Source organism: Carassius carassius, chromosome 47 (genome assembly GCF_963082965.1).
Source record: "Carassius carassius chromosome 47, fCarCar2.1, whole genome shotgun sequence".
NCBI lineage: Eukaryota > Metazoa > Chordata > Actinopteri > Cypriniformes > Cyprinidae > Carassius > Carassius carassius.
In genome coordinates this window covers 4,527,703-4,542,698 of record NC_081801.1, presented here as the reverse complement: position 1 = coordinate 4,542,698, position 14,996 = coordinate 4,527,703, and the positions used below count along the sequence as shown (strand labels likewise).

At 35.1% G+C, this 14,996-nt stretch overlaps 1 protein-coding gene across 3 annotated transcripts in view; it reads left to right on the top strand.

Moving 5' to 3' along the window:
- Positions 1–14,996, top strand: part of LOC132130912 (tyrosine-protein phosphatase non-receptor type 13-like) — a 70,267-nt gene that overhangs the window by 53,655 nt on the left and 1,616 nt on the right. For all 3 annotated transcript variants that reach the window (XM_059542787.1, XM_059542786.1, XM_059542785.1), the window contains 19 exons: positions 530–615; positions 717–885; positions 1,012–1,226; positions 1,347–1,445; positions 3,477–3,832; positions 5,641–5,794; positions 5,943–6,098; positions 6,991–7,162; positions 7,519–7,729; positions 7,902–7,987; positions 8,941–9,002; positions 9,421–9,576; positions 9,660–9,825; positions 10,104–10,193; positions 12,333–12,439; positions 12,632–12,687; positions 13,531–13,628; positions 13,718–13,866; positions 14,555–14,645. In XM_059542787.1, the coding sequence (XP_059398770.1) occupies positions 530–615; positions 717–885; positions 1,012–1,226; positions 1,347–1,445; positions 3,477–3,832; positions 5,641–5,794; positions 5,943–6,098; positions 6,991–7,162; positions 7,519–7,729; positions 7,902–7,987; positions 8,941–9,002; positions 9,421–9,576; positions 9,660–9,825; positions 10,104–10,193; positions 12,333–12,439; positions 12,632–12,687; positions 13,531–13,628; positions 13,718–13,866; positions 14,555–14,645 (2,679 nt within the window). The remainder of the gene's footprint in view (positions 1–529; positions 616–716; positions 886–1,011; positions 1,227–1,346; positions 1,446–3,476; positions 3,833–5,640; positions 5,795–5,942; positions 6,099–6,990; positions 7,163–7,518; positions 7,730–7,901; positions 7,988–8,940; positions 9,003–9,420; positions 9,577–9,659; positions 9,826–10,103; positions 10,194–12,332; positions 12,440–12,631; positions 12,688–13,530; positions 13,629–13,717; positions 13,867–14,554; positions 14,646–14,996) is intronic.

Here is a 14,996-nt window from a genome sequence, read left to right as displayed (position 1 = left end):
TACTTGTATTCAATTATATAGATTGTATAAAAAAAAAATCATACATAAGCAATGTGTCCAGATATTTTACATTTCCATTTTAGAAATAATGCTGTGATGCAAATAAAACAAAATAAAAATAAATAAATAAAAATATTTGTTTTAGAATCTGGGCTACAATCCTTTTTAAATAATGTAATATAATAGAATAAAAAGGTTCATTTTCTTGCTTTCATTATAAAAAAGCCAATGAAAATTCAGTATGCAAACATATTAAAGAAAAAAGGCAATTCAAAATTCATTATGCAAATATTACAAAGACATCATCAATATACAATTGTATAATGTTAGATAATTTATTTTAAAAAAATAATAATTATATTAATGCAAATTTACTTCCCACAACCCTACCTAGGGCAAGCAGTAAGGACAGGATTATATAATATAGTGTTATATAAATGAAATAATAACATAATTTTTTTCTGTAATTTTTTTATCACATTACCAAAATGACAATTACGTGAGCCTGTGTTGATTTTGTGTTGTACAGGCGATCGTGTGGTGGCAGTGAATGGGAAGAGTCTTGAAGGAGCATCTCACAAGCAGGCAGTAGAGATGTTGAGAGATACTGGCCAGGTGAGAACTCTGGGTCTGATGCTGAATTGCGCCCCCTAGAGGACTGCGATTCTCTGAAAGTCTACCATGTTTTTTGTTCTTAATAAATTCCCACTGTCTAGGTGGTGCATCTGTTGATGGAGAAAGGTCACCCCCCGAAAGACAGCATTCATGCCCCTCTGACTCGGCAAGGTGCTTCTGAACCTCAGAACGCAGCTGTGGAGGAAGCGCCACCATCACCACCACCACCACCACCACCAAAGAAAGCAGAATACAACTTCATTACACCAGGTATGAGCTGGAATCAACACACTTGTTGACGAACATATTAAAATGTGCCAGTGGTTAAACATGTGAGCTAGTTTTTGAACTTTGGAAGAGTAAATCGTTGTCCTCTTTCTCGTTTACCCCCTCCAGACAACACTTTTAATGTGGGTTTGCTGAAGAACACGTCCGGTCTGGGCTTTAGCTTCAGCCGGGAGGAGAACGTTCCCGGAGAGCCTGTGGGCTCCAGCATGGTCCGGGTCAAGAAACTGTTTCCAGGGCAGCCAGCAGCTGAAAGTGGCTGCATCGAAGTGGGGGACGTTATTGTACGTGTCAATCAGACGTCACTCAAAGGACTGTCACAACATGTGCGTTAACCCTTTACTTCAGTCTGTGAGGATTTAAGTAATGTTTACAACGAAAGAGTAAAAATCCAAACACAGAATAGTGTTATTAAAGCATGTCTTTTCTTCTGTGGTGTTTGTCAGGAGGTGATCTCTGCCCTGAGGGGCACAGGACAGGAGGTGACCCTTCACTTGTGTAGACCTGCACCAGGGGTCTTACCTGAGATTGACCCTGCCTTTAAAGTAAGACTTGTAGTTTTCATCTCACTCATCATATTTCACATCCATGCATCATGTTTCTTTATCTAAAGGAAAATATTGCTTGGTTTTCACTCAAGAATATCAGGAAAAGACTATTCAAATTACAGCTACACATATCCCATGATAAAGGTAGCGTTACCACAAAAGACAGCTTTCCATTTTATGAAATATTATAGATTTAAAAAAAATAATATATATATTATAATAATATATATATCTCAAGTGTTTTATTTTGAGTATATTGTTTTTATTTATTTTAAGCATTTTTATGTAATTATATGTAAAAAAAAAAAAAAAAAAAGTCTTAATTTGTGTTTTGTTAATTAGAACAATTATTTATTTATTGATTGTTTTTTTGTATTTAGGGTTATTTTAATTTTTATTTTATTTTGAGCATTTAATTTTTATTTATTATTAGGTTGATTGCTTTATTCATTATTATTTTATTATTATTATTAACTTTTATTATTTTTATTATTTTATTAAGTTTGAGTATTATATTTCATTGAGGATATTATTGTTTTTTTTTATCTTGAGTTGTACCGAGTTTAAAGATTTATTTTATGACTATTTTGACGATATAAGTATTTTAATTAATATTTAGGCTTAGGGTTTTAGTGTTTATTTTAGTGTTCATTTATTTTTAACATTTTATTAAAACTTTTATTAAATATATTTCTTTTTTTTATTTTGCTATCTCAGTAACTCTCCAGTGATCCACCTCAATTTTTACATTAAAGGCCATGTTGCAGGTTAACCACCACTTTCGATTAATGGGTACATAAATCACTCAAGATATGTATATCATTTTTAAAATGTCTCAAAAATGGTCATAAAGACTTATTTTTTAAGTTTTTGGTATTAACTTTTTTTTTACGCAACTCTGCGATGACGTCACGTTGGGGAGAAGTCGAGGAAAGGTAGCCTCAGTCTAGTATGATGCCGCGCTCCAGGCAACCTGTAACCCGTGTTTTTCCAACCTTTAACCCGTGAAAGTGCACTGGAACGGCAATCAAACTCGTGACTTCCCAGCCGTGAACTCGTGTCTCGTACTAGATCAATGTACTCTGAGTTCCGAGGTCACACAGCACGCGAAACAACAATGACAGCCCCTACGGATAATTCTGCCTACGGATGCAGTGCTTATGCAAGTGGTACACGTTGAAAAAACGATTTTAGGTCAATGTAACGTTGCAATAAAATAAATAATCTAGTCACAATTCCTTGCACTCAGAAAGTTTTGCGTAACTGTCATTGAGTAGTACAGAGTGAAAAATCAACGTTTTCTTTATATCTAGTGGCAGTGATCATGACATTAGTTCAGATAAGTACCGGTAACCTTTGTCATAGTGTCGTAGAACTGGTAAACGTTGTCTTTGTCATCTAGAAATAGAAGGCATCCTGCTAGCTATATGGACGTTTCTAAGCGTTTATCTCTTCCTCCGGTGAAAATGTTGTTGCAAACGTAGCTGTGTGTCTGTCGCTGTGTTTGGCAGGTGCTTGTGTGGGTGTCGTCCCATGGAAACTGCGCTGAAAAGCTTGTGAGTGCGTTTGGGTCGCTGTTGGTCAATATCTATCTATCTGTCTGTCTGTCTGTCTATCTATCTATATATATATGTAGTCTATCTATCTATCTATCTATATCTATGTATTTATCTATTTATCTATAATCTGCGCTATCTGAATACTCTCGTCTACTACTCGTCTCTATCTAGTCACTCTCAATGCTCTCAAGGCGGGCATTGGTAAATTCTCTCCCCAACGTGATGTGATGCAATGCATTGTGGGGGAAAAGAGATGGCTGTAAGATAGTACCTACTTTTTCGTATTATATTCCGTTTTGTGATACCCAACAACATAAAATACAATGGATAACAGTTTAAATGTTTATTACCAACAAGCAAATTGCACAAATTCGTTAAAAAATTAACCCTGAAACACGGCCTTTAACAGCCTACCTGTTTTGGGATATTGTACATTTTTAAAATAAAATCTAACATTGACCCTCCCCAGACTCCCCTACCCTACCCACGAAAAAAACCCTGTCCCAAGCCCCAGCCTGATGCCAAGACGAGCTCCCCGTCTCAGACGGAGCACCCTCGAGGGGTGGGTGCTGTGGAGGAGGCTCTGGAGAAGCTGATGCTGAAGTCGCCCAGTCGCAGGGACAGTTACAGTGACAGCACAGACAACGAAGAGCTGGAGGAGGCCTTCAGCCCCACCAACCTGGAGCAGGCCAGTCAAGCCTGGGACCGGAGTGTCTACCAGACTCCCATGGGAAGACTCTCAGACGAGGCCAATATGGACGACACCGTACGATCAGCTTATTACTCACCCAGACAGTCAATGTCTACACCGGATGCCAGCAGAAGGTCAGAAATATATTCTTAAAGCATAAAGACAAATGTTTTTTTCGTTAATATATGTGCTTGCATGTAAGAGCCTCTAATAACTTGGCTTTGTCAGTCTAAACAAGTCTTTTAGAAGTAAATGCTGTTCTTGAATAAGCAAACTTGGTTGTTTAATATAATTGGGCCCAGGAGTTGAGGTGTGACAGAGCTAATTCTCTCCTGTGGGAGTGTCATGTGACTCAGCAGCGGTGAAACACTTGTTTGCACTGATGCATGCAGTATGATAGAGGTCTGTATATAAAGATCGACGTGGCTTCTTGTGACTGAAGTTTGCTCTGACAATCTTATGAGCAGAAGTGAAAATAATTAAATAACAGGAACAGTCAATGTGTTTTAGTAACTATTAATATGTAAACAAATGCAAGTTTGACCAGTTTCCTTTAAGATTTATTTTGCTTGATTTCAATGTCTTCAATCTCATAAAGCATTTATTTTCTTTGTTGTTTTTAATGTAACATTTTTATTACATTTTTGTGTTTCTTAGTTTCAAGGTCGATCTTATAAAGGTTTTTCGTTAACTTTATTTAACATCAGTTGTTTGTTTTTTTTTCTCAAAGCTTTTTAAATTAAGCATTTTATATATATACAGTACAGACCAAAAGTTTGGAAACATTACTATTTTTAACGTTTTTGAAAGAAGTTTCTTCTGCTCATCAAGCCTGCATTTATTTGATCAAAAATACAGAAAAAAATGTAATATTGTGATATATTATTACAATTTAAAATAATTGTTTTTACATTTATTATACTTTAAATTATCATTTATTTCTGTGATGCAAAGCAAAAATTTTAGGATTAATTATCACATGATCCTTTAGAAATCGTTCTAATATGATGATTCATTATCAAAGTTGGAAACAGTTCTGCTGCTTAATATTTTTTCAGAACATGTGATACTTTTTTAGGATACTTTGATGAATAAAAAGTAAAAAAAAAAAAAAAAAGAAGCTATGTTTTTAAAATATAAATATTTTGTAATAACAATATACACTACTGGTCAGTAATTTTTTTCTTTGTTTTTTTTTAAATAAAATCAATACTTTTATTCAGCAAGGAAGTGTTAAATTGATAAAAAGTGATAGTAAAGAAAATATATTATTAGAATATATATTATTAGAATTTTTATTTTTATTTTGAATAAATGCAGTTCTTTGTAACCTTTGATTCATCAAATATATTAGACAGCAGAACTGTTTCCAACACTCATAATAAATCAGAATATTAGAATGATTTCTAAATGATCATGTGATAGACTGGATGTTACATGTGACACTGAAGGCTGGAGTAATGATGCTGAAAATTCAGCTTTGCATCACAGGAATAATTTTTTTTTTTTTTTAAGTATATTCACATAGAAAACTATTATTTTAAGTTGTAATAATATTTCACAATATTACAGTTTTTCTGTATTTTTGATCAAATAAATGCAGGCTTGATGAGCAGAAGAAACTTCTTTCAAAAACATTAAAAATAGTAATGTTTCCAAACTTTTGGTCTGTACTGTGTGTGTGTGTATATATATATATATATATATATATATATATATATATATATATATATATATATATATATATACATACATACATATATACATTTTTTATTTTTTTTTAAGAATTACAAGAAAACACAAAAATGTCATATAATAAAATCAATTTATTCCCTGTTTTAGATGGATCACCTCACCTTTTTTCCATATATGTTGCAGAATGCAGGTTTATTAATTATGTTCCATTTCCTCTCTGTGGCCTCCTTTCATCATCTTCATCCAGTGATTTGGACAGTTCTGCAGTTGGTGTGTCATCTTCTCCAGCCCTGCCTGAGATTGGGATCCTGAGCCCCAGTCCAGATCCTCTTCCTCCACCACTGCCAAACCTGGATAACCTCTTTTTGCCAGATCATGGCCAGCAGGACGAGTTCATTCCTGTGAGTGACCGTTAGCATTACATACGCTCGACCTATTTAATCCAAATGACCTTCTTTAGAGTATTCCTGATGGAATTTCCTGCATGTGTTATAGATCCAAAGTGTGACTTTTGTGTTGTGATAAAGACAGGACTGTTTGTCATTACAGGAGGTGGAGCTGAAGGTTTCTCTGGTGAAGTCTGATAAAGGAAGTCTAGGTTTCACCCTTACTAAAGGGAACGACAACAATTGCTACATTCATGAAATTATCCAGGACCCTGCTAAAGAAGACGGCCGACTGCGTCCAGGGGATCGCATGATAATGGTACCGCGTCGCCAAGAATCTTTACTGTTGTCTAGCTTTACAGAAATGTTGAAAACTTGATAGATCCAGTTACAGAAAATCATACAAATATCTTTTTTTTTTACATAGAAAACAGTACATCATCACAAAAAAATAATTATTGAAATATTTAAATAGTTTTCAGGCATTTCAATAAATTATTTCCATAATTTCATACTACCATTAAAAAATAAATATCACTAGCATTATTAATTTTTAAAGGAAATCCCTGCATTTATTTGATCAAAAATACTGAAAAAACAGTCAAATTGTGAAATTATTACAACTGAAAGTAATTATTTTTAGGGAACATTTATTTGAGAAATCTTTTGTATTTAATATTTGTATTTGTATTTAATATAAAATTGAAATTTCTCTCTCTCTCTCTCTCTCTCTCTCTCTCTCTATATATATATATATATATATATATATACACATTTTAATTTTAAGTCTTTATTTTACTTCAAATTTAACTAAATGAAAAAAGAAAAATGTTTATAAAAATAAAATATTTTGAACATATATTTATGTAAATTAATTTTTATAATATTTTATTTCAGTTCATGTTTATTACATTTCAAAGAATAAAAAGGCCTTTTTAATGTTTTTAGTTTTAGTTAACTATAATAACCCTGGTAGGTAGCATACCTTCTGATTTTAGAGAGTATTATATTGGACGAACATTTCCAAACTCCCCTGGAAACAAGAGTCTTTTACTTTGAGTCCCTTTTCTGTTTGGTATTTCTGCTAAAGGGTTAATTTCATAGGCTTTTATCAGCACACTGCCATATAAAACCAATACACAGACTAAAAGCTGGTTTTAAAGTTTTTATTTGACACATTATAATGCATCTTCATTCTTCTTCCTCTGTAGGTCAGTAACACAGATGTGTCCGGCATGAATCACACCGAGGTGGTCAACCTGGTGCGTGCCGCCCCCAAAGTCGTGGACCTCATGGTCGGCCGCATCCTTGAACCTCCCAAACCCCCAACAGAGGCCCACCTCCTCCCCGACATCATATTTCAGTGTCACGACGAGTCCTTAGGTAATGGAAACATCAATGTACATGAAAGCCGATCCTCTTTACTACTCAGTGCCTTCGGTGTTCTCAGAAATACCCAGAATGCTGCTGAATAAGTGTATTTTGCTGCATTCGACCAATTTGTGTGGCACGTTAGTATTATTTGACCACCAGAGGTCAACGGGGCTTTACAGGGTCACACAAAAACACAGATATCCATCAGAATAAACAAAGCCCACCTGCGTTTCACTGGAAAAATGAGCTCATGGGGATAGACAACAAGCCAGATAAGAGTGTCACGTTTCAGCTTGCTGACAAAAAAGCAAAAGAAAGAAGAAAAAGATGGTGTTAAGTGTTTGTTTTCTGGGCGTCTCTTGCAGGGCTTGTTCTCGATGGAGGAAGTGACAGTGGGTTGGGCGTGCTGTACATAAAGGACATCATCCCAGGGTCCGTGGCCTCTGAGGAAGGCAGTTTGAGACACTTGGATATCATACATTACATCAACGGTGCTCCGACGCAGGATCTGACCTTGAGCGAGAGCCGCAGACTCCTGCAGCTGTCACTGAGGAATCTCAGTCTCAAAGCCACCAGGTGAGTCACTCGCGTGATGTGACTCGCTGCATGTTCACGGAAACACTTCGAAGTTCATCCATATTACTTTCAGGTGTTGGAAAGATACTTTTGATGGACCTTTGTTGTCAGTTGTTGTGGGAAATGTGTAATACTTCTAAACGGATGCCACTATCTAACTATATTTCTGTAGGGATGGGAAGCCTGTTTTTCCGGGTGAGGAGCAGATTTCATTACTAAACAATAACCTCAGTCCTAAAGTCTCGCAGAGTATGAACGGTAAGTGTAACGGAATTAAACTAGCAGTAACTGCACACTTTTGTCAGAATTTAATCAATGTCCTATAGTTTGGGGTCGGTATGACTTTTTTTTTGTTTGTCTTTATGCTCACCAAGGTTGCATTTATTTGATTAAAATAAAGTAAAACAAGTCATATTGTCAAACTGTGTTCTATTTGAATATATTTTAACATGTGATTAATTCTTGTCATGCAAAACTGGATTTGCTCCATTTATCCAGTCCTCAGTATCACATCATTTTCACATGAACCAATCTTCAGACACATGCTGATTTGAGCAATTCTTTAGAAAACATTTTTATTATTATCAATGTTGAAAACAGTTGTGCTGCTTAATATTTTAATGAAAACTGTGATTTTTAAATTTTTTTAGTAGAAAAGAACAGCATTTATTTAACAGAAACATTATAAATGTCTTTACTGTCACTTTTAATAAAATTAATGCATCCTTGCTAAATAAAAGTATTAATTTCTATAAATAATAAATGTTAAGTTTGTAAAGCACCCATTGACTTAAACTGATGTTATGCTGGTGTAATGTAACCACCAGTGAAGATGTCATCATAATATTTGCATGCTAAAATTCCAATGTTTCTTCTTTCTTGCATATATTACAATCTGTATACTGAATTCTCATTGGTCATTTACACAGAAACAAGCAAAAGCAAAAACCTAAAACTATAAACCTCCAGGAAATGCTAACCTAGTTCTATTATATTCTAAAATGTTTGTCTCTTGTATGACTTTAAGCTAACATCACCTCTTAACTACGGTAAAATCTTTATAACACATGATCCAGTTTATATCTGGCTTATAGCTTTACATTTCTTGTGATTTGGTTAAATTCTGATGCTTGAGTTCGTAGTGCTGTAACTCTTCTGCTTGTAATCGGAGTAATTTACACAGTGGCCTCATTTCTCTCTTTGTATCATAGGTTATCTCCATAGCAACGATCGTAATGAATTCGAGGCCCTATCCGGTATCTGTCCCGCTGAGGTAAGGATCTGTAGAACTTCTGGTAAACTATTAGCTAATATTGATCGATGCTGCTCTGGCTGAATGTTTTCTCACTAAATACACCGACTTCAGAAACAGAAACTTCTTGATTTTATAGTTTGGGTGCTGTTATTTTGTGGCTTGTGAGACGGGACACAATCGACCTGAAATTTAAACTGAGGCAGCTCACACAGACAGCTCAGATTTCTGCAGTCTGTGAGCTACAAGAGGAACTGGTGAGAGGAATTTGAGGCGATTCTTAGGAAACACCACAGCGAGCGGCAAACATTGAGGCTTCTCTCGTCTTTGAATTCATGGGAATTGTTAATGTGATTTCATTGTCAACTTATCTCCTCTTTCTTATCTCAGTCATTCTGAATTCTTTATTTAACCCTTTTCTGGTCTAATGTGTTTACAGGAGCAGATTGTGAAGCTGCAGTTGGAGAAGCCGCCAGTAGGGGGCCTGGGCTTTTCTGTGATTGGTGGAGAGAGGGGTATTTTTGTGAAGTCCATCACACCGGGAGGCACTGCAGACACTGCGGGCACATTGCAAGTTGGCGATCGTTTACTGAAGGTCCGTAACCAGCGTTTTTGGAAAAATGCAGTACATTGTACACAAGCTCTGAAAGCTAATTCTGTGGTTGCGTTTATGTACAGGTCAATGAGGATCTGATGATCGGCGTGTCTCACTCTAAAGCCGTCACCACCATCCGTAAAGCTAAAGGCTTGGTGCACCTCATCGTCTCCCGTCCTCCTGAACAAATGCCCAACACGTACCTGGGCTTTCTGCCTCTTAAATCCAACGTTGTAAATGGCAACAACGGTACGGCCTGCAAGTTAACAGTCTCAAATATACATTTAAAAATAAAAATAATAAAAATAAATAAAATTGTAATATAAAATAAACATTTTTTTTACAAAATAAATATCTTTATTGTAGATGTATATGTTTATCTACTAAATATATAGATCTTTAAAATAAATATTTAAGAAAAATTCTTTAGGGTTCTTTAATTTATTTAAATAAAAGGTTTGTTTACTTTTGTATTTTTATTGCATAAAAAAAGAGCAATAATTTAGTCTTGCAAAAATCTGTTTCAGATGTGAGTGAGGACAGTGGTGTGAAGACAAAAATCCAGACGCCATCAGAGCAAAGCAAGACCAACAACCCACCTCCCCTCCCTCCTATAGGTACTGTACAGTAAAGATCACGTGACCAGCTGATTTTAGTATCATTGAGTTCCTACTATAGATTTTATTAAAATGTTTAATTAGTTTAGTTCAGTTTTATAAAACATTAATCATTTTATTATAACATTTAATTGTAATATTTTATTATGCTTTACTTTTTAATATAATACATTTTTAAATGTACTAATATAATATCAAAGCAATAAAATAAAATATTTAATTATATGTATATATTTTAATATAATTAATTAGTTTTAGCAATTTTGTTTTACTTTTCATTAGTTTTGAAATATTTCTATATTTTTATTAAGTTAATTAAATATTTTAAGTATTTGTTTTATCAAGCACATTATAGCGATTTCGCTTGATGTTTATTTTATTTCAAGCAAAGGTCAAGTTATTTATATATATACATACATACATACAGTCATGGCCAAAAATATCGACACCCTTGATAAATATGATCAAAGAAGGCTGTGAAAATTAATCTGCATTGTTAATCCTTTTTATCTTTTATTTAAAAATTTCACCAAAATGTATCCTTTCATTGGATATTAACATTTAAAATGGGGGGAAATATCATTATGAAATAAAGTTTTTTTCTCAAATACTCGTTGGACACAATTATTGGCACCCCTAGAAATTCTTATGAGTAAAATATCTCTGAAGTATATTCCCATTCATATTCACAATTTTGAGCACTCCAGCGTGATTATAAACATGAAATAATCCAGCCATGGCTACCTGTTTCACAGAAATATTAAGAGGAGGGAAAACAAAGTCCAAATTCCCTTAATTATCTATCAAAATGAGAAAAACCAAAGAATATATTTCTGATGTGCAGCAAAAGATAATTGAGCTTCACAAATTGGTAAAGTGGCTTTAAGAAAAGAGCTAGAGCAGTGGAAATTCCCATTTCCACCATCAGGGCAATACATAAGAATTTCCAATCAACCTAAAATGTTACGAATCTGCCTGGAAGAGGACGTGTGTCTATATCGTCGTAATGCACGGTGAGAAGGAGAGTTTGAGTGGCTAAAGACTCTCAAGACAGAAAATAGTTTAGTCTCTGGTTCAGAAAACCTTAATAAAAATTGTCTAACAGCACCTACATCACCACATGTTGTATCGGAGGGTTTCAAGAAAGATTCTCCTAGCTCATCCAAAAACAAACTAAAGCATATTCAATTATCAAACGTGACCAGAACTTCAGATGGGACTAGATTTTATGGTCAGATGAAACAAAAAATGAGCTTTTTAGCAGCAAACACTCAAGATGGGTTTGGTGAACACAGAGATAAAAAGTACCCCATGTGTACAATGACATAAACATCTGTATTTTTGATGTTGTGGGCCTATATTTCTGCTGGAGGTCCTGGACATCTTGTTTAGATACATGACATCATGGATTCTATCAAATACCAACAGATAAAAAAATCAGTAAGTGACTGACTGTTAGAAATCTTATAATGGGCCATGTTTGGATCTTCCAACCGTACAATAATCCAAACACAAACCTCAAAAACAACACAGAAATGGATCACGGAGCTCAAAACCAAGCTTCTGCTAGAGCCATTCCAGTCCTCTGACCTGAACCCTATAGAAAATGAGTGTGGTTAACTGAAGAGGAGAAGCACCAACATGGAGCTGGGAATCTAAAGGGTCTGGGGTGATTCTGGATGAAGGAATGGTCTCTGATCCCTTGTGAGGTGTTCTCTAACCTCTTCAGACATTATAGGAGAAAATTTAGACCTGTTAAACTGGCAAATGGAGGTTTCAAAAAGTATTGAAAAAAAGGGTGCCATTAACTGTGGCCAATGTGTATTAGAGAAAAACATTTATTTCATAATGATACTTCCCTCCCATTGTAATTTTTATTATCCAATGGATAATACATTTTTGTGAATTTTTTAAATAAAAGATCAAGAGGATTAACAATGCATATAAATTTTCACAGCTGCCTTTGATCATATTTACAAAGGGTGCTGATATTTTTGGTCATGACATATGGTGTTTTTAGTTACCTATAATAACCCCACATGACACATCATTCTGGCAGATGGGTCATCTGAATGTCACCCACAGATGTGAGAGTGGGGTATTTACTTGATCACCATTGTGTGTGTGTGTGTGTTCTAGACTATGACATGGGCTCTGTAGAGAAAGGGAAGGGAACAGAAGGAAGTGGTGACCTATCAGAGGACACAGACTGTGATGGCTCGTCTCTGCCGGAAGACTCCCCAGAGGTACAGCCATCTGTAATTAAACTTTGAATATCTGCAGTTTTACAGCAGTCAAACTGCGTTCATAAGACCCAATATGATAACAATGGACTTGGAAACAGTGAATAATTTGGTGAATAACTTTAAAGTGATAATATTGACTTAAAACAATGCATCTGTTTATCTGAACTACATGCAATGTTATTCTGTCTTCAGGCGTCTCGGAAGGCTGAGTGGCAGGAAGAAAATGTTGATGACCCACTCAACGTCAGGTGAGGAAAATAATTCTACTGTAGCGGCTGTAGACTAGGCAATGAAAAAAAAAGGGGAAATCTTGCAGCCGCGAGAGACTAACGCCTGAGAGACTGTAAACACTGCGACGCGCACAAACTCAGTTCCAATCGATGATCCTTTCAAAACGTTTATTGTAGGCTACTTCAACATGTAAAAATACAACTGGTACTGCAGTTGCCAAGTAATAAAGTGCTGCGTGCACGTGAAAGTGCGGTCAACAGAAAAGTCTTCGCTCTCAGGCTCACTCCCTCTCTGTGTCAAACTCCCATTGATTATCCCAGGTGAAAGTGAAGCAAAACATATAAGCCACTATCACTTCCGCCCAAACGCCGGTGGACACGCCCACCACCTACGATCCTTGTGCAGTGAATCACATAAACACAGAATACATGAGATACTTACAGATGACTCTTACATCTACCTTCATCTGACTTCGAGTTATTTTACATCAGCAGCATGTGTGTTTGTGTAGTAAAATTCAGTGCATTTTATTATTAATCAACATGATTTTCTGAAACACATTCTATTCCGTAAACATGACTGAATTCAGGCTTTTTGTAGTTTATACAGTCCTTACTGTATTGTAGCACTTTATACAGTATAGAGTAGATTAAATATTGTTTGGATGTACAGTACACTACTGTTCAAAAGTTTACTGTAAATCAGTATGAATGTCTGCTGGTGTAGTTACGCTTGCATGTTGCTTTATTAGTTCATGGTGTACTGTTTGATCTAGAAGAACGGCTGACCCTGACAGATATGTCCTCAAGCAGGGTTTCATCTAACAGGTTTGTTCTGATAAAATCTCTCTCTCTTCTTAGTGCACTGCAGTCATCGTCGGGTCAGCTGGATGAAGATGAGATCACATGGGGAAGTGATGAGCTGCCGATGGAGAACATCAACTCTAAATTTACTGAAGGTCAGTCAGCTTCAGCTCAGATTTGTTCATTGAACCGGGTTGTCTCATTGCAAGTATTACACTTGATATTTTCACTCTCTCTTTCTCAGATGGACCAGTTGTCACTGAGGAAGAGTTGACGTCTCTTCCTCTGGTGAAAGTGGTTCCTGATGGTCATTATACATCCACTAATCTCAACACTATAGTCCGCATGATGAGAGGCCTGCTGGAACAGAAAGTTCCTCTCCAAGAGTTTGAGGTACAGAAAATATTTCATTGTACTATACAAGTATAGAAAGTCTGTATTTTTTATATTAGAACATTTTATTCACTTACAAGAAATATAAACTGGCTTTAAGTTATTTCATGCGTATTTGAACATTTTTATGTGCAGAAGTTTAACACAACAGAAATTTAACAGAAATGAATACTTTTTTCGAAAAGATGCATTATATTGATCAGAAGTGACAATAAAGACATTTATAATGTTTCTAAAATGTCTATTTCAAACATTGTTCTTTTGAATTTTCTATTCATCAAAGAATTCTGGAAAAAAAAAAGTATTTCCATAAAATTATTAGGCAGCACTGTTGTCAACATTGATGATAATAAGAAATAATAAGAATGATTTCTGAAGGATCATGTGACACTGAAGACTGGAGTAATGATGCTGAAAATTCAGCTTTGTATCACAGGAATAAATTAATTTTTTAATAAATCTTTAAAAAATTGCTATTTTAAAAGATTATAATATTTCACAATGTTTTTACTGTGTTTTTGATCAAATAAATGCAGCCTTGATGAGCATAGAAGACCTTAAACAATATTGCTGATCCCAACATTTTGAATGCCAGTATTAATTATTAATTGGCATGAATGTAGCTTTTGATGCTAATATGGATACAAACCCCGCATTTTAATGTGTAAATATCTGTTTTCTTTTAAAGAACCTTCAGAATTTGCGCCCCTTGGACGAATGTCTGATTGGTCAGACTAAAGAGAACAAGAAGAAAAACCGATACAAGAACATCATTCCATGTGAGTTAGGAAAAACACTTCTTTATAAACAATGCGTGTTTCTCTGACCTTTATTGTTAAATTAAATTAAATGTATGCATTTAGCAGACGCTTTTATCCAAAGCGACTTACAGTGCATTCAGGCTATCAATTTTTACATATCATGTGTTCCCGGGGAATCGAACCCCCAACCTTGCGCTTGTTAGCACAGTGCTTTACCAATTGAGCTACAGGAATTTATTGTATGTTAATTTCCGTAATTGATTTCCACTATTTTCCTGTTTATCTCTGTGAAGCTGCTTTGACACAATCAGTATTATATAAAGCACTGTAGAAATGAAGGCAAATTAATTAGACTATTGAATCTCTTTT